The 20,227-nt window shown below is 44.9% G+C and overlaps 1 protein-coding gene and 1 long non-coding RNA gene across 2 annotated transcripts in view; one reads left to right on the top strand and one right to left on the bottom strand.

Moving 5' to 3' along the window:
* The first annotated feature begins 605 nt into the window (after positions 1-605).
* On the top strand, positions 606-3,400 carry LOC141555024 (uncharacterized). The gene is made up of 3 exons (XR_012486051.1): positions 606-622; positions 1,958-2,007; positions 2,697-3,400. It is a non-coding gene; the product is annotated as an uncharacterized LOC141555024 (long non-coding RNA).
* A 1,892-nt stretch (positions 3,401-5,292) lies between these two features.
* Positions 5,293-20,227, bottom strand: part of KIF13B (kinesin family member 13B) — a 246,319-nt gene continuing 231,384 nt past the window's right edge. Inside the window, 3 exon segments of the mRNA XM_074287554.1 lie at positions 5,293-11,874; positions 14,005-15,001; positions 17,899-17,961. Coding sequence (XP_074143655.1) covers positions 11,585-11,874; positions 14,005-15,001; positions 17,899-17,961 — 1,350 coding nt within the window. The 3' untranslated portion in view covers positions 5,293-11,584.

Raw genomic sequence — 20,227 nt, 5'->3', positions numbered from 1 at the left:
GTTTGGGACTTTGTGCGGACCTCCCGGAGAGCTCTGCCCAGTGCGTAGTATTTGCTCTTCTCGGAGACACCATTTCTATGACAATGACATTTGATATGATGAGCACATCACCATCACTCCCTATTACAGAGCTGGTCTAGTTCGTTCTGCCCGGCAGCCATCATCAAGGAGAGCGCGACACTTTTTTTTAATCTTTGTTTCCCAAATACATGCCATGAGGGTTTTCAACATTCCCTTGCAAAACCTTGTGTTCCCAATTTTTTTCTCCCCCCCCATATCTCACAGACAGCAAATAACCCAATATAGGTTAAATATGTACAATTCTTCTAAATAAATCTCCAGTTCATCACGTTGCACAAGAAAACTCTACTCAAAAAGGAAGAACAATGAGGAGAATACAATGCGAGCAAACAAGAGGGAAAATTCCAGCTTGTGGGCGGGGCTCCGCTCCCCCAGCTCCTCTCTGGGCGCAGGTGACTCTCCTTCGGAGAACCACCGGGGCTGGTCTGAATCGTGGCTGAAGAGATTCCCCTTCCTCCGAATAGTATTATGTCATACAGCGTCACTGTGGATACATACAACGCTCTCCGGGTCCTGCTCCTTTCACTCCGCATCAGCGCATGTAAGTCTCTCCAGGCCTCTCTGAAATCATCCTGCTGGGCGTTTCTTACAGAGCAATAATATTCCATAACCTTCATATCCCATAACTTGGCCAGCCCGTCCCCCGCATCCCGAGCGTGCCCCCCCTTCTTGTCTCTGATGCACAAGGAAGGCCCCAAGGCCTCCAGAGCGCCGCCGCAGGCCCCGCCCCCCCAGCCCGGGTGGTCCCCGCCCCTCCCCCCCTCAGCCGCTGAAGCCTCAGGAGGGGTCCCCGCACAGGAGGTCCTCGGTCCGGGAAGGGGTTCCGCGCACAGCCGGATACTGTTCTGTGGCACTAACACGCTCTCCCGCTCCGCTTCGTGCCCACAACGGCCCTTTTTCCCCCTCACAGCGGAAACCTCCACCTTGCCGCCTTTTTTGTATCCCCAGGGCTCAGCAAAGAGCTCAGCCCACAGTCCGCGCCTGTCACTCACTCCCGGGCAGCCTCCTCACAAAACTTCCGGGGGACACGCGCTCCGTCCCGCACCTCGCGTCCAGAACGGCGCCGCCCCAGAGGCACCGGAGGAGGGCCTGGGGTACCCCCGACTGCCCTGAGGGGCCCAGGCGGCGGCGGAGGGCCCGGAGGTCACGCTTCCGGTCAGCCTGCCCTGCGGGAACGTTCTCCCCCGGGCGGGGCCGCGGGCGGGTGATCGGTCCCCCTCCGGGCGCGGGGAGTCACCCTAGGCCCAGACGGAGGCCCAGCTCCGGCGCCCAAGAGCTCGGACCAGCTCGGTTGCTTCTTTGTCCTGATGAGCTTGGGTGGAAGCGCGGAAGGTCTGGCTCTCCTCGGCTGACCTCGTGCCGAGCTGGGTCCGCTGCAGCATCCAGAATTTTTTTTAACAGATAAACTAGTCACAAATACCCGGCCTGTCCTTGATAAATGGATTTGTGTGGGAATTTGTATTTTGCGCTATTAAGTTATATTTTTTATTAGATTTGGCCCATTGTTCCAGTCCCCGGGATATTTTTGGAGCCTGTCATCTGGTATTATTTAGTTTGTATTATCTGCCAATTTGATGAGCGCACCCCCAGCCCCTCCCGCTCCGACCCAGGCCAGGGTTTCCAACTTCCCAAATTGCGTGTGTGAACACGGCACGCCCGGCTCCCCAAATGGAGCGCGAGCTTCCTCGGGGAACCACCAAGGCTCCTTCCCTAGTGAGGGCCCAGCTGGAGGGTGCCTGAGCTCCCTTCCACTCTCAATCTAGGACCCTGGGAACTTTTTTTCCCGCTGCGTGCCAGTGGGTCTCCAAATGTGGTGGGGGGAGTCCTCAAGACCCTTTAAGAGTTTTTTTTTGTTTTGTTTTTTTGGAATCAACAGGGGTTAAGTGACTTGCCCACGTGACAGCTAAGAAGTGTTAAGTCTCTGAGGTGAGATTTGAACTCAGATCCTCCTGACTCCAGGGCTGGTGCTCCATCCACTGCACTACCCAGCTGCCTCTTTATATGATTTCTAAAAGTTAAAACTATTTTCAAAAGAATATGAAGATGTCCATTTCTGATATGGTAAACTTCAATAAGTACATTACATCAGGGTGGGGGAAGGGTTCACTTTTTACAGGCGTAGAGGAGACCTGAGACCTACACCTTCAACCAATTCAGTTTAAAAAATAAATAAACAGCCCAGAACCAGGGACAGATCCTAAAAGTACCACACTAGGAATTTCAAGTAGACACCAATTTATTCTTGACTGCCCTTGGGGTTCAGTTTGGCTAACGTCTATGTAAATAGCTCCAACGCTGTTCTCCGGATCTAGCCATCTAGTTGTTAACCTATCCAAAACAAAACACTATTAGGTTGGACTTTGGCATTAGGAGGAAATAAATTCAAATTATTTTAGCTACTTACTACATGTGTGGCCCTGGGCGAGTCACAACCTCCATCAATATCACTTTCCTCATCTGTTAACTGGGGACAATAATGGCATCTATTCTCATTTTTTTTTAAGACAAATAAATATGCTGGGTTTTTTTACTAACCTTAAATGATAGTTATTATTGTTAAATGAACTGACTCTGAAGCGATCTGCTCTTGATGAAGCCATGACCATTTTTCCTAGATGTTCAGTGAATGCAATCCCCAATAAATGGTCAGAGAATATGAACAAGCAATTTTCAGAAGAGGCATAACAGTCCTATGGCAAAAATGCTGTAAATCACTAAGAATTAGAAAGCAAATTCTATTATCCTTTCGTTTCTGCCTCATATCTACCAGACTGGCAGCTGAGAGAAGAGGAAAATGACAAATGTTGGAGGAGCTGAGGAAAAACAGGTGAACTAGTGCTCTGTCTGGGGAGCTGTGAGTTGTTCAGGCCATTCCAGCTGACAATTTGGAAATATGCCCAGAAAGACATCAACTTGTGAAACATCACTTGGTGCAGCTAGATCTACAGCCCCAGGAAAGCAAAGGGAAAGGATCTACAGCAACTCTCTGCATAGTTGTCCAAAGTGGTAACTAAGTGGATATCTCCTTTGTGGAGAATGGATAAACAAATTGTAGAGTATGAATGTAATAGAATATCATTGTGCTACCAAGGAATGGACGGCTTCAAAGAAAACTGCAAAGATCTTTATAAACTATTCCAGAGTGGAGTGAGCAGAAAGAATTAAGAAAACAATTTATATAATAACATCACAAAAATCAAATTTCAAAGACCTTAGAATGGTGATCAACACAATAATAAGATATCCAAATGAGTAAAGGTGAAATGGATCACTCTCCTGAATATATATAATTAAATATACAGGAATTTGTTTTACTGGACCATGCCTTGAAGGATTTAACAGGTATTTTATTTTATTTATTTATTTTTTTGATTGTTCAATGGGGTAGTGGGATAAGAATATTTATTGGAAAAATAAAAATAATAAACTAATCAAAGATATTTTTTAAACACACATTTAAAAATACCTCTAGAATTTTGCTCAGAATCAAGGACAAACTCACAGAACTGTATTTTCTAAACTATTTTTCTAATTTTGGAAATGAGCTCCATCCCTTTCCAGACCTACAGCCTTTTTGTCATTCTCCAAGGATTACAAGCAGTGCCTCAAGAATCGGTTGTTTCATCATTTCTGCAGTGTTTGGGGTGGCAAGCTCAGACACTGAATTTTACTAACTTCTTTTGGTGAATGTTGACTCCCAATATCAGGTGTGTGTATCTGTCTATCCTCTTCAGTACAAAGATCATTTTTTGGGGAGAGGGGCAGAGAATCTGGTGTTCTCTTCAATTAAGTTCTACTTTTAAAATTGCCCCAAAGGTAAAACAGCCCCACTATGATTATTCAATATATGAACATATCACCGGCCCTGAACTGACAGGTTAGCATAGTATTCGAAAATACAGCTGGGAAAAGGGGTAAGGACATAATTTTTTTTTTATTAATTTTATAACATTTTTTTGACAGTATATATGCATAGGTAATTTTTTACATTAAACCTTGTACTCTCTTCTGTTTTGAATTTTTCCCCTCCTTCCCTCCACCCTGTCCCCTAGATGGCAGGCATTCCCATACATATTAAATATGTTATAGTATATCCTAGGTACAATATATATGTGCAGAACCAAATTTTGTTATTGTTGTTGTTACAAAGGAAGAATTTGATTCGGAAGGTAAAAATAACCTGAGGAGAAAAACAAAAATGCTAACTAACAGTTGACACTCATTTCCCAGTGTTCCTTCTCTGGATGTAGCTGATTCTGTCCATCATTGATCAATTGGAATTGGATTAGATCTTCTCTTTGTTGAAGATATCCACTTCCATCAGAATACATCCTCATATAGTATCATTGGTCTGGTTCTGCTTATTTCACTCAGCATCAGTTGACGAAAGTCTCTCCAGGCCTCTCTGTATTCCTCCTGCTGGTCATTTCTTACAGAGCAATAATATTCCATAACCTTCATATACCATAATTTACCCAACCATTCTCCAACTGATGGACATCCATTCATCTTCCAGTTTCTAGCCACTACAAAAAGGGCTGCCACAAACATTTTGGCCCCTACATGTCCCTTTCCCTTCTTTAGTATTTCCTTGGGATATAAGCCCAGTAGTAGCACTGCTGGGTCAAAGGGTATGCACATTTTGATAACTTTTTGGGCATAATTCCAGATTGCTCTCCAGAATGGTTGGATTCTTTCACAACTCCACCAACAATGCATCAGTGTCCCAGTTTTCCCACATCCCCTCCAACATTCATCATTATTTGTTCCTGTCATCTTAGCCAACCTGACAGGTGTGTAATGATATCTCAGAGTTGTCTTAATTTGCATTTCTCTGATCAGTAGTGATTTGGAACACTCATATGAGTGGGAATAGTTTCAATTTCATCATCTGAGAATTGTCTGTTCATATCCTTTGACCATTTATCAATTGGAGAATGGCTTGATTACTCATAAATTAGAGTCAATTCTCTGTATATTTTGGAGATGAGGCCTTTATCAGAACCTTTAATTGTAAAAATGTTTTCCCAATTTGTTACTTCCCTTCTAATCTTGTTTGCATTAGTATTGTTTGTACAAAAACTTCTTAATTTGATGTAATCAAAATTTTCTATTTTGTGTTCAATAATGATCTCCTTAGGTCAAATTCCTTTCTCCTCCACAAGTCTGAGAGGTAAACCATCCTAAATAATTAAAAGTCAGACTTCCACATGGCCAAGGAATATTTTATTTTATTTAGATGCTGTTGGTCACATGAAGTGTATGATACAATATTACAATAGTTTAGTTTATTATACAGTATAAATCATTAAAATTTTTACAATTCATTACATTGTCTTTGGATTTTTAACTCTCAGTTGATGCATACAAAATCAACATAAGCCCCAAATCTGAAGAGCCCTTTACTATATACAGCAAACCCACCACATTTACAAAAATCCACAATGAGAAAGATGGTGCACAAGCCTCTCCCAACACAGTCAATTACAGTTAGTGTCAATAAGGAAAAAGGAAGGTATCCACCACAGTGTAAAAGCAGATAATCTGGACTCCAATCAAATCAGCGTCTTCAGGCTAAAAATCAGACCAACCTATCCCCTCTCTCCCTCGCCTCTCCCCCCCAGCCTGAACGTACTGGTAATACTTGGGACTTTCAGAAACTAGGCCCCATCTGAACACGTGGCTCCTCCTGTCTGTCTGGGAGATTTTGATCTGAGCAGAATAAGCCCAATGAAGAACATCTTCAACTTGACCGGCCCCAAGGTGCAGGAGACAGCTGCCCAGCCCAGCATCTGCGTGGATGCAGGGGCAGAAAGGGGGCCCTTTGAAGACAGGAAAAGAGAATGGATGGGAGTACAAGGAGAGGTGTGATCCATTCACACAGGAGGAAAAAGGCAAGGAGTCTCCATCCGGCCTTATCTGTGAGAGGAGAGTGCAGAAGTGGCGTGTCTGTCTGCAAAGGCAGCAGAGATCCAGGAGTCCCATGTTGGGGCTCCCCACTGCCCCTCCCCACAGGTCACGCCTTCTCTCAGCCTTTCCCTCCCTCCTGCTGCCTTTCAAACTCCCCTTGTGATCTATAGCTGTAGACATTCCCTTCCCATTTCCTTCTCTGAGAAGTCCCAAGCTATTTGTCCTGCCCCAAAATAACTGCAAAAACCCAAGGGAAAGGCCTTTAACATTTCCAACCTTACACTTCCTTGAAAGAGGGGGCCACACCCCATGGCCTAAAAGCAAGAGTGTGTGAGGACACACACACACACACACACACACACACACACCCTCTCTCTCAGTCCCAAAAGAGAGGAGCCTCATGCCATTCACAAGTACTCTCTTAGCCTATTCTCCCAACAAAACACTCCCAGACACAATTAAATATCTGACAGTGAGTTTGTGATGTTTCTGAGTCAAAACTAAACAAAAAACAAATTTAACAATTATTAAAAATAAGCTTTTTAGAACCTGATGAAATGGACTGAAGTTGTATCTTATTTTTTAAGCTGCTTGCCTCAAGGAAAAAATCACTTAAAAGGTACTTGGGGCTCATTTGGAATTTCTCTCCCTAGATTGAGGAGACAGTCTCAGGGAGGAGGCACTCTGAAAGGCATGGGGTTATTAGCCCAAGAACTCTGGGGCCAAAGAGTGGTGGAAGTCAAGGCTCCATCAGGAATTCAATAGGCTGCCAGTAGTGCAGTCATGCTCTGGGAGGTGCATCTGGGGCTAGATAACCCAAGAGTGCTGCAAGCTGAGGTCCCCCGGAGTCTGCCTGGCCCACATCGCACCGATTACTGAGAACCTCAAGGCTGTACAAGATGGACACCCACCAGTGTGGCTTTGACCACTATCTCCTAGAAAGAGCTCAGACTCATGCATTCCAATTCACTTGTAGAATATGAAATGTCACTTTAACCTTCACTGCTGGGATGATAAGCAAATCAGGGGTTTACAGAATTACTTCCAAGATGCATCCTGAGAGAGACTGTCAGTATGAAACAGCCCCATCACACAAATATGCTTTATCCTAAGCAATGTGCAATTGTCCTTGGGGATTCTGGCTAAGGATGGAAAACTCCAGCTTACACCAAGATGGTAGGCACTGCCTGCAGAAATTCTATGAAGGAGAGGACTATTCTCATGTAAAGTGCATGAAAATCCCACCCACGCAGCAAGAACTTAAGTGAATATTAACTGGTCTGAACCTGTCAAAAGTCAGGAATCACAAGTTTGAATATTGAGGCAGCAGAGTTAAAGCATCCTAGAAAGTCTTCCAGAAACATGGATGGGATATTTAAGGCCAGAGGGTAATAATGGATTTTTCAGTTCATAGTGAAGACCACAGAAACAAGACTTAAAAGGGAAAAAACAGAAGCCGTAGCTGTCACAAAGGTAAAGAAACCTTTCCCTTTGCTCCCTGACCCAGCTAAGGGTCAATAACACCAGCCCTTGAAGCCAAAGGGCAGGCAGGGAGGTGGGGGAGAAGTGCAGGCCGGACTTGCTGCTGCCTAGGTGCCTCCACACATGCCCGTTCAGGCCTCTAATCCCACTACAAAGGGGACCCGGCCCTCTTGGGTTAGTCCTGCGGGGGCCACTTCTGCCAGAGATGAGACATGACAGTCAAACAAAAACATAAGTAATGGGTGTAAACACTGCCCTAACATATGAGAGTCGTCGGCCTGAGCAGACTTGGGGCTCCCCAACCTCAATGGAGAAATATCTTTCGGCTGGGACTTAAAAGTGCTGTCAATTTTGTTGATAGGAATAAAGATGATGAGATTCTTGACCCAAAAAGATATTTTAAAAATGATTTTCTGGGAAGGTTAAGTGGAAATTCGGGACATAGAAGTGATAGCACCATATCCACTGACACACACCCAGCAGGGGTCCCCCAAACTCTGAGTTGGTGACAAGAATAAAAATGAGGGCCTTGTTATAAAACCGCCAATGAGCACATCTCAAACCCAGGAGAGGCCGAGCACCAGCTTCCCGAGAGAGCTTAGGTCCAAGGAAGCTGGGTTCACAGGGAAGGGGAACGGCCTCAGTTCCTGCCTCAGGGGTGCACAGAGAAGATAGTCTCCAAGAATGACAACATTTTTAAGAGAAAGAAAACAGCCCTGGGTGGGTGGGCAGCATGAGCAGAGACCCCCATCTGCCTGTAGAACACCACCCCCAAGGAAGGGCTAGGAGACCTTCGGCCTCTTGTAAAGGCAGATGACAACTTTTCAGGAGTCCCATATGGAGTGTCTGGGAGGCCCTGGCCTGAGGGTGGTGGGGAGAGCTGGGTCAGGAGAGGCTGCTTTAGGCTTGGGTTCTAGTCTTGCTCCTGACACAGGCTTGCCTGCCCTTTCCAGGTCTCAGTTTCCCCTCATGTAAAATGAGAAGGCAGGGTCCCATCTCCACAATCCCCTTCAGGCTGGACACCCCAGGGCACCCTTTGTTCACCCCTGGATGCTGCCCAAATGGAGCTCAGAGGCCTCTGGCAGCCCATCAGTGTTCTTCCTGGACCCAAGCTGGCACCACCTGGCATCCAAGGTGGCCAGGGGCACTCAGGATGGTCATACACCACCTAGCCTGCCCCAGGGGACAACAGGGGAGAGCCTACAAAGCCAGGGGTAATGTGGACAACTTTGGCCCAAAATTTTGTGTTTAAAACCGTTTTGTTACAAATGTTTATATCCTCCTCAGCCCAACTGTATCTAATAGGGGGATTAGGAGAAGAAAAAGGCAAATCACTTGGAAAACAGCTGATTATTAAAGAAGTTTAATTTAAGGCAGCGTTGCAAGCAATTACTAGGATTTTAATTAATGGAAGTTAATTAATCTTAAGCTTCTTCACAGGGCATCACCCAGCTATTTAACAATCGAGTGTCTGGATTGTGAGTGCCACGGATAATTTCTCCCCTCTCTCCTGAAAATTAAGTCCCAGGAGGGGCAACTCCCCCAGATTTCATTGCTGAACATCCTTCCCCTTTGTCCTATGAGGCATTCATTGCAAAGATCATAGCATCTGTAGCTGGAGGGAGGCTTCAGGAAATCCTTGCCCAACACCATTAATTTACAATGAGCCAGAGACAAAGGGAACCTCCCCCCACCTCCAGGGTCATGGATTGGGCAATAGAGATCATCCAGCACAATGCTCCCACTTCACAAAAAAAAAAAAAAAAAACTTGAGGAAGCCCCAAGCAGGATCGCCAGACTGAGGCCAGCTGGCAGGGGTCCCCAGAGCTGGGATTCAAAGCCAGGCTTGACTCTACTTGTCCCACAAGTGCCCAGAGCTATTGCCAAGGCCCCGTTCGTTCCCTGTGGATTCCCATCCATTGGCCCCCACAATTTCCTAGCAGAATCCACTATGATTACTGCAATGGCCTGGAGGGATGCTGACAACTTTTACTGTCCCTGTTCAAAGGCAACTTCGAATTCCCTAGGAGTCACAGACATTTCCCAATGAGATGCTTACCAGTGGCTTACAAACATAAGAATCAGTTATATGATCATAAGGGAACAATGTGCAAATAAAATTAAATGTTTCTTGAGCACTGCCATTCAAAGCTTGGGGGGGGGGGAGATAATTTAAGGACTGCTATTTTAGAATCAACTATTAATGCAACTTTCAAACATTTATTAAGCATGAACTTAACATCCAGCCCGGTGCTGGGCTCTGGGGAAGATGCAAAGGTTAGAGAACCACTTAGTTGGTATATTTGGGGGGGGGGGGGTCCTAGAATCTCGTGAAACTCCTTGGCATCCAAAGCATGCTCCTTTTCCTCTAGCTGCTTAACTTGTCTTGTTGACCCCATTTGTGGGCAGAAGTTCCAACATAAAAGGCCCCAGTTCCTTCCTCTCTAGAATGTCCTTCTCTCCTTCCTTTCACTGCCAGCTTCCTCTGAGGGCTGCTCTACTCCTGGCCTCTTCACTAAGGGATGGAAAAGATGATGCTGACCAGGGAAGAAGTCTTTAAGGAAAAGAGATTCTTAGTAGTCCAGGATGGTACCCAGAACCACCTCCAGGCCTCCAGCCTCTGGGACCCAGACTCAAAGATCTTACAGCAGATGAAAAAGAGAGAGAGAGAGACAGCATGGCCTGTGGCCTGGGTCACAGGGGTCAGGTGAAGCCCTTGGACCTCTTCTCAGGATGCTGTTGCCCACATTCATGACTTGGAAGAAATGCTAACTTTCAATAAAGGCTCTTTCTCTATATAAGACCACAGCCTCCCCAAAATTTAGCACCAGTTAAGGATTCTTATTGAAGATGTGCATACAGATAGAAATGAAAGGGAACCCTGTGCCCACCCTCCCCCCACACCCCTCAGAAGTGCAATGTCTGAGGCTTACAGTCAGTCACTAGCTTCTGGACTGTCCCAGAAACAAACACTAAAAAAACAGGAGTAGAAAGCTTACCCTCCTCTCTCCCCCCATCCCTGGTGACTATATCAAAAACATGTAAGTTACAGATTTTTGTGAAATGATTTTTGCTTCCATTTCATTTAGATAAGGCCACTTGTGTATATGAAAATAAAAGTGAGGATAGCCAAAGTACCCTCCCCTCCCCACCTCCGGCCAGATTGTGGCCAGCAGCCAGCCCCTTCTGGACACGGTTGTGAGAACCTCTTAGAGGCCCCAAGCAGGCTCTGTGTTCAGGCAAAGGCACCCAGGTCTATGGATGGCAGTGAAAGATTGTAGCTCGCACATTATTTAGGATTAAAAAACAATAAATACAAATAAATACTATCCAAACACTCTGTTAAGGGAAATAAAACAGCTTTCCAGGTTTAAGGCAAGGATGTTCTTCCTAACATTATACCCTGTAAAAGAAAGGGAGAAGGGGGGGAGGGGATAAAAGGTGGGGAGTGAGGCCCTGTAGTTTGAGGCTGCTTAAGGAAACAAAAATCCTCCACTCAAATGAGCCTTTTTTCAGGTGTGGGGAAAGGAAGGAATGGTCCCAGAAAGGCCTCCATGACTGAGTCCAGAAAACCGAACAGGAACCTAGAGATCTCGGGCCGGCATGAAAAAGGCATAGTTTGGAGCAAGGAAAGAAGGCCTCTGTTTTAATTATACTTGAAAAAGAAGAGGTTAGTGGAATCATCAGAAAATTAGAAATAAAGCATAACCCAAAAGCCTAATGAGGGCTGGGCGGAGCCTTGTCCCCCACTGCTTAGGAGAAGAGGCTTCCCTTGTCCCAGCTTTTGGCTGGATCCAGGAAAGAGCACCTGAGGACAGTAAAAACCTGGGGATAACTCAAGAAGCCCCATGTCTCAGGAAGGCCAGAGGAGGCCCTGGGCTTGCTGTGGAGGCTCCTGGCCCAGCCCTCTTCAGGAAGCTCCAGCCCCCAAGACTGGGATGCTACAGACCCCAGACCCCACACGCAACTTTACGGCTAGGAGGGGCCATGAGGTTACACTGCGATAATCATAGAAGGGTTGGAAAGGGGGGAGTGAAAAGCTTTCCCAGAATCCTCATTAGCATAGGCCTAGGAAAGGAGCTGCTCCCGGGCCCCGCTGGCCAGAGCCCATTTAACTGGCCCAGGACTTGCGGTTTTCCGTGACCTTCTGGCTCTTCTCGGGGCGCAGCGCAGAACCCCCTTCGGCCTTGGCCAGGGCTGTCAACGAAGCCAAGTTGGAGGCTGAGCCTGACAAGCTGCCACTCTTGCGGTGCTCGGCGGTCACACCCTGAAGCCGCAGGCCAGCACTGCGCCTCCGTGCTGGGCCCTGCGCTTTCTTGATGCGGCCCGGTTTTACCAGGAGACCGTAGCCAGGATTGCATTTGAAGTATTGCTTTCCCCCAATGGAGCCATCGTTTTTACCTGAAATAAGAGCAAAGGAAAAGGGCTTAGCAGTCACAGTGGGGGATGCCCCTCTATCTCCAAAGGGAGACCAAGCCCCGGGCCTGCCTGCCCTCCCCAACTCCACCAGTCCCTGCAGTGTGGGACACCTGCCTCAAGGCCAGCCCTGTACAATGTGATCAAAGGGACTCCTCCAGAACCATCTAACTAGCAAAGAACGTGCAGATAGATGCGCCTACTGCATGTCTAGTGCACAGGTAAAACCCATCACCTGTTTTTGAGGAATACAACCCCAGGGAAGCATGGCCGGTGACCAGGTGGGGAGCAGAACAGCTCAGCACTTCAGGGACCAAAAGTAGATGTGGGCAGACACTGCATGACTATACTGTACAGAGCACCATGGTATGCTGGGACTAGATAAAACTGTCAAATTATTTCTACTATTGTGAAAAGTAGCTAAAACTGAAAGCAAGGTTAGAAGGTCATATTGCTCAGGACTACTTAAAACTTTTTTCACTCACAATTCCTTTTTGCCCAATAAATTTTTATGCAACCTCGGATATATACAGATAAATAAAATAGGTACACAAGTCAAACATTTACTGATAATAAATCATAATTTTTCGATCCCCACATTCAGTTAAAAGATCACAATCCACAGTTTAAAAAGCTGGGATGTAACCTACTTTCTCATTTTACAGAGGAGGGAAACAACTTGACTAAAAGAATATATACTGCACTTTCATCTTACAGTTAGGTACTTATTCTGACTAATATTTAGTGATTTGCTAAGATTATTATTTCAAATTGAATGAAACTGATTAATTTTAAGGTGATTATTGTTATCTTCCACATTCAGAACATCTTAGAAGCAATCACTGGAGGGCAAAGATTCAATGCTCTCTTGAGCCTCCCCCCTTCCAGTCTAGAAGCCTATAATTAATAACATATCTATGTGTTAATATGAAGTAATAATAATAATAACAATTTTTATTATTATTATGTCAAAAATGAAGTCAGAATCTCTTAAGGAAGAAGTTTTCCTGTAAAGTTGTTCAGTTCTATCTAACCCTGTCTGGAATGAAAAAAAAAAAACAAACCTATGAGACATATCCACTAGGAATTCCTACCACAAAACACGTGCAAAATAGAAATAATCTTCCCCTCTAAATCTGCCTCCTACATTAACTTTTATACTGGACAGTGCTTCTATCCTGCCAGTCAACACAGACTTGTAACTATAAAGTAAATTTTGGCTCTTCACTCCCTCTCAAGCTCCATATTCTATCCAATTTCCAAACCTTGTTTATCTGACCTTGGCAACCAAGCCCCTTCCTTGCTGTCATGATGCACTGAGCACAGCCACCTTAGTTCAGCCTCCTGATGGTTCTTCTTGCCTTGAGATGATCCTCTTTCCAATTCATCCTTCCTGCTGTTGCCAAAATAATCTTCCTAATGCACTGGTGGATCTGATTATGTCATTCCTCTATTAAAAATACTTCACTGACTCTCCATTCTCTACTGAATAAAGTATAAATTCTTGATCCTGGTATTCAAAGTCCTCCACCATCTCACTCAACATTACCATCCTGCCCTTCTTCATGATTCTCCTAAAATTACAACTGGAATAAACTCATCTCTCCTTCCCAGGTTTCATCCTATCTCACCCCACTTCTATATCCGTGACATTCCCATGCCCCCACCTCTATTTCAGAGTCCCTTCTTTCCCTCACCTTCAAGGAGCAGTCCAATTTTTCTAAGAAATTTTACATACTCCCCTGGCTTGAAAGCACCCCCCCACACCTTTTTGTCAGAATGCTCTAAGTACTCTACCTGGGACTTTTATCTCCATTTTTACTCATCACACACACAAATAGTAGTTATTTGGAAAAATACTTCTCCACCATGAAGTTGCAAGTTTCTTGACAAGAAGCTTTGTTTCAAGAGTCCAGCACAGTGCGACAGAAAACACTTGGCAAATACAGTCTAACCCTTCATTTCGCAGCTGTAGCACCAAAGGTGGAGCAGGAAAGTGCTCTGGCCAAGAGAATGGCAGAGGCAGGCCAGAGGTTCCCCAATCTAAATCTGAAGCTAAGGCCCAGGGCTCGAGTCTGTCACTCTAAGCTGAGTTGGTCTGTTGGACTCACTCACCTGAAGGAAGATCCAACTCCACTCCAATCCAGGTGCCCTCTTGAAAGTCTGTTGGTCCAACATACCGGACAATTCCAGTTTTATTAGTGCCCACAGTGACATACTCTCCTTCTTTCAACCATTCTGGGACTTCGTCAGCATCTTCTGAGTCAGAGGCCGCCTCTGCCTTCTCCCTGGCTGTCCCTCCTGGGCTGTGGGGACCTTCCAAGGTCCCCTGGTCTTCACTGCTCCCAGAGGTACAGTCCCCCAGCATCTGTGTGAACGACTTTAGCTCTGACGTTCTCACCTTCTGGATTTTAAACGGGGAAGCTGCAGCAGAAGACGGAGAGAGTAAGTTGGGGGGTGGTAAGGGTCTGGCGCCCTCAAGGCTGGGGCCTGGCTTGGAGCGGTCCTTGGCTCGAGCAGGTGGCCTGGCCACAAACCCAGGCTCTGCTGCCACCAGCCGGCTGGGCGCCTCCTGCTGCTGGGTGCAAAGAGAGTTCTTGGTGTCCATGGCCAGAGAGGCAGCCTCTGGGGTCTCATTCTGACTTCTAGTAGAGGCTGAGCCCTTGGGCTCTAAGGCCCCACAGCTGCTGTCTGAGACGTTCTCCATTGGCCGGGTCTGTGCTTCTGCCACATTGGCCAAACACTCTTTCTGAGACAAAGGAGGACTCTCTGAAGATGAAGTAACGGGGGGTGATGGGCCCTCCCCTTCGGGTGTTCCTTGGCAGAGGGGGTTCGAGGGACCGCTTGGGGTCTGACTGCCAGTGTGAGCACCGGTGTCCGTGCTGCTTCCAAGGGCCTCAGAGAGAGTCGCTGTTGAGACACTATGAGAGAAGTACCCGCTAGACGCTTCACTCAGAGGGCTGGGGGGGCCCTCTGGGGTATCCTGGATCTGGACATTGGAAGGATGGAGCTGCTGGGAAGGCACTTTGTTTACTTTATCAGAATTCTTCCCAATGGCAGGAGATGGCAGAGTAGTTTCAGACAGTTCTTTCCGCTCATCCTCTTGAGTAACCTGAAGCAGAAAGCACAATAATTTAATATATTCATGCACTCTTGGGACCAGCCAAAACAGCCTTCATATTGTTCCCTGCACATAATCTATGATTTCTGTGTCTTTGCAAGGTCTGTTCTCTGTGCTTGAAATGTATCCTCCACCCACCCTCCCTCACCTTTGGTTTTCAGAATCCAACTCAAACAGGTAGGACCTTATATAAAATATACACAAAATAAATATAAAAGGAGACAACAGCAACTGGGGAGCTCAGGCACGGTCTGATAGAATGGGTGGGGTCGACTCTCCCAATAAAATACAAGGTTCTTGAGAACAAAGACTGTTTCATTTTTTTGCCTCTATATTCTCATCACTGTACCTAATAACTGGCACACTGGGGAAGATTACTGAATACCCAGCTAAATATTCACAATTTGCCAATGATTTGGAAATCTGTCTTGCTAAGTAAATCAGAAATAAAAATGGCATTATTTCTTTCAGCTCCTGTAGAAAGACTGTAGAGTCCACTGGCAGAACCTAGGTAGAGAGTCAATGTCCCACACTAAACAGGCACTCAATAACTAAGACTTTCTGACTTGGGCTAATGAATTTCCTCCCTTGAAAACATAGGCCCACTTCACAGGGAGACCATGAGGATTATTAAAAAGGCTGAGAAGCACTTTTCTCCGCATAATTTAAATGATGATCTCATCAGAGGACTGGAAGATGTTTCAGAACAGCTTTTACCAGCACAAAAATAATGACCCCTGAGCCCAGGGGCTCTGACTTAACCTTCCTAACTGGAAGGAGCTCAGGCAGTCAGAGGGCAGCTTCCCCTCTGGACCATGAGGTGCACGGCCCTCTCTTTCCTATAATGCATTCTGGTGCTCCTGACACTGCCGAAGAAACTGGTCCCATTCCCCTAACTGGGAGTTCCCGGGCTGCAGTGAAACAAAGGCACAAAAAACTCTGAGGGACTCCCCAGGAGTGAAGGTTGAATGAGGGCCAGGAGCCGGCACTGCTCTGGCCCTTCCCTCTTCAATCACTTTGTCCGTGAGTCATCCTGGCAGCCGGCAAACACAGAGCACATATTTCATTTGGAACTTTGACAGCCCTGTTGTCCAAACTCCAGTGTATCAGCGGGGCTGGTAAGGTGTTCTCTGGTTAATAAGCCTTCTCACAAAGCTGGCAGATTATCAGTCTGTTCACTCATTAACAATGATGGGGAAGAGAGGAAGCAGAGAGGGTTGGGGGAGGGAGGGTTGCTTCAGCACAAGAAATATGTTTTCCAATATTTACTGAAAGATTATTTATATTACAGGAATGGTCATTTCCCATTTGAAATGCAGGATTTATTTGAACTGGGAAAGAGTCTGTGATCTATAAGTCTCTTACAGTTACTTGGCTTAACTTGGCAGTCTGATAAATCATGCATTTCTACATGAGCTGTCATTTATATCCCTGTTTCCAAAGGCACTCCTTTTCCCTCATCATACACTTCCAGGATGCAAAATTAACTGCACCTCTTGAGATTAACAGCCCTTTTAGTGATGGATTTCTGAGCTGCAAAGTTTACAAAATCCAACAGATCAATAACCCTCACTAACACATCTACTCTAAAAGATTAAGGCCTTTCAATCTTTTTTTTTTTTTTTTTTAACAACTTGTACATATTTTATTTATTATTTTCTATTCTGTTTCCTAAGATCACTGACCCTATAAGGGAGGATTGAAGGCACCAATTCAAGACACGAGAAACACTAGATAGAACATTAGTAAGAAACTTGGTCCGGAAACAGGCAGCCACAATGCCAACTTGATTTGATTTCCCAGCAGAATCTTGAAATATCAAGGCTAGGAAATCACTTTGAAATCACTTAATTTTCATTTTTCCAGATGAAGACATTGATCCCCAACTATCAAAGTGACCCTACTAAAGTCACCCAGCAGTTAAATGACAGACTGCCAGCAGCCCAGTCCCAGTCCAATCTTTCTGTGATACTCTGCTGCCTACAACTGCAGAGCTGTCTACTCTGAGAGACAATGCTTTACTGTGCTTAAAGCCCTTTTGCATAAATCACCTCATTAAATCCTCATCATAAGTCAGAATGGTATGTTAAGGCAGGCATTGCAATCCTATGTTCCACAAAGGGAAACAGAACTACAGTTTTAACTAATATTGGATTCAAATTCACCCAGTGGCTTAGTGGAAAGACACTGGATCTTCTGGGTTATAGTCCTCCCCTTTTTTCACATTAATAGCAATTCATCCCAGAATGTCCTTCAAAGCTGAGAGCTGTTGGCAAGGGCTTAAATCATCTTTCAAATCCTGGGACTTTTTTAGTTTTGTTTTAATAAATCAAATTTTCCTATGTAGATAACTTTAGCTAAGAGAATGAAAGCACAGTGGGAGAAAATAGATTTGCTATTCATAAGACTAGAAGTGCTGTTGATCTGTGGGAGATCATAAGAGACTATTTTCTCCCAGCTTAGCATTAGTCTTTTCACACTGATATCATGAATCAGAATGAAATGTAAAACTGAGAATTAAGCTAAACACTTGGAATAAGGAGATTGTTCTGTTTATAGCAAGCTTCAATGCCTAACAGTGGGCTATTAAAGCAGCAGACTGCATTAGCAGTCAAGCACCTAAAAGTTAAACAATCATATGATTAACAAGTTGAAAATAGAAAGTATAACAGGGAACATGGGTGGGTGGGAGGGGCAGATGGGGGAGGAGGGGGAAGTGACCTATATTACAGTTAATTATCGAAAAGTTAAGTTTAAAAAAATCAGTGCACGTGCAGACTAAATAATCACTCCATCTGTGCATTCTATGTGCGGGGCAGCCTCGATGAATGCAGGGAGGGCGTCACTGGCTCTTATAATAGCGCTGCTGTCAATGGTGGCACAAATACCTGTTTTGTCTTGGTCCTGCTGACATCCACGCTGACAGGTTGTACCATAATTTTGGGAATAGGCTGAAATGATAAGTAAGGGGAATTTAAGTCCACTGACATTATTAAATTTAACAGGAAATAGATAATCAGAGAAGGATACTTTAATTAAACAAGCTTGAGAACAAATCAAGAACCACACCCTGAGGTGGTTTAATAGTTTTTAATTACTTCTGCTAGCAAGTCATCCTCAATAAATATTCCAACAGAGAAGAATGCATTCTAAATCTATTCCAGGTATGATAGGGAACACCAATAGGTAAAAGGACCCTGTCCTCAAAGCCCATACAAAGGAAGATAAAAATGCAACAGAGCAAGAAGTAACATATGCACAGTTCAAAAGTGCTACCAAAAACTATAGGAGTTTGAAAGAAGGAGAGCTCCTGGGTCCTGGGGTACTCAGGGAAAGCATCTGGGAGACTTGAATGGAATGATAAAAAGGAAATGATCAGAGGCAGGAATATTTTAGGGATATTTTGGTAAAAGACTGATTTCACTGGAGTCAGGGGGCTAATGTTGGGGAATAATGTAAAACAAGATTGCCTTAAGTGCCTGGGGGATGGGTTTTGACTTGATATTGAGGGGATCGCAAGGTAGGAGGAGTTTCTAGATAGTATTATATGAAGTATGTTTTAGGGAAATTAGTTGCTGATGAAGTTTATAATAAAGACTAGGGACAGGTAACAGAATGAAGGCAGCTCCTTCAACTGGGATTCTATTAGATAGTAAGGTCCTAAATTAAGGATGAGGCCAGAGAGAAAAGGAGAGATGGGAGAAACTGGGGAGTGACGGACAATATTGCACAAGTGAAAGGGGTCAAGTGAGCGATAACTCTGAAATGAGAATTTCGGTTTGGAGAGACATCCTAGTATAGTCATTTAAGTGCTGCATCTGGGTTGGTGGACTGGTTCAGCTACTCAATACCAGTATGACCTTAAAGAGGTCCCTATGACTCTCTTGGCCTCCACCAGAGCATCTATATAAGGGAGCTGGAATGGATGACCCGAGGCTCCTTTTGGCTGTAGATCTATTACACTAAGAACTGGACAATTAAAAGACTTTCCAGTTTGCACACCTTTCTTCTCTCCTGGGGCTCCAATCCAACATCTTCAGTTGCCTACAAAATAACTCAATCTGGATTATGCAAGAAAGCAAAGGCCAACATGACCAAAATCTCTCAAGGGCCCTTCACACCTTGACACTGCCACCTGCCCTTTGCAGCCTCATCTCCCCCCTCTGCCATATTAGCCAAAGGCTAATACATACAACCTTTACATTATTCCACACATCTCGACTGCCTATTTCTTTGATAGCAGAAGCAAAAATCAAATGATGCAATCACTTATCAAGATGCTTTCCCAAATGAGAGAAACACTGCATCTGTTTTGTGCAACCAGCAATCAGTTATTTCTTTAGCAACAATCCTTGAAAAGGAAATAACTAAAACCTAAATCATTAAAATAAAATCTTTGATATGCTGCTCATCGCTCTTAAACAAGAGCTCTTTTTGTCAAACACTTAGTGCTGTTTTCATCATCACTCTGACTGCACACTCCATCTCCTACTGTGCCCCCCCTCCTCAGGCCAGAGACATTTGCCTTGGGTCCCATGGACCAGGAGTACTCTGGCCTTCATAGGACCAGTCAGAGGCCGGCTAGTCTTTACAGAAGCTCCAGGAAGATTGGCAATGTATCCACGGATGTATAAAGAATATGCAATGGAAGTGCCGTGGGAATACAAGATCCTGAGGCCAAAAGCAAGGGCTATTTCTTTTTCATAGTGGGTTTTCTGTTTGTTTTGGGGACTCTTATTCCAGGAAGTCAGCATATTTCAGGTACTCTGCTCACCAATCTTTGTACCACATCTGATAACTATTCAAAAAAAAAAAAAAAAAAAAAAAAAAGATTATTGCAAAGCACTTCACAACCATAAATCTCTAAGATGCATGCCAATGCAGACATTTAAGGTTTGCAGGATGTTTTACAAATATCTCTCAAATTAATATTGGGAGGTAGAGTTCTCATTATCCTAACATTTATAGGTGAGGAAATCGAGGGAAACAGGGGCTGAGGGACTTGCCTGGAGTTAAACAGCTAGGAAAGGTCTGAGGTTGAATTTGAACTTGGGCTTTCCTGACCTCAGAGAGCACATATAAAGTATCAGTGTCACACATAGGAAGCAAATCAGATTCCAGTGGGTTGGTTGATCATGCTATTCATTAGGACATACTGTTTCCTGAGCCGAACTGAAAATGACCCAGGAAAGGTAATGACAAGACTGCAGGCTGATG

Source organism: Sminthopsis crassicaudata, chromosome 2 (genome assembly GCF_048593235.1).
Source record: "Sminthopsis crassicaudata isolate SCR6 chromosome 2, ASM4859323v1, whole genome shotgun sequence".
In the NCBI taxonomy this organism is placed as follows: Eukaryota; Metazoa; Chordata; class Mammalia; order Dasyuromorphia; family Dasyuridae; genus Sminthopsis; species Sminthopsis crassicaudata.
This window is presented reverse-complemented; position numbering and strand designations above follow the sequence as displayed.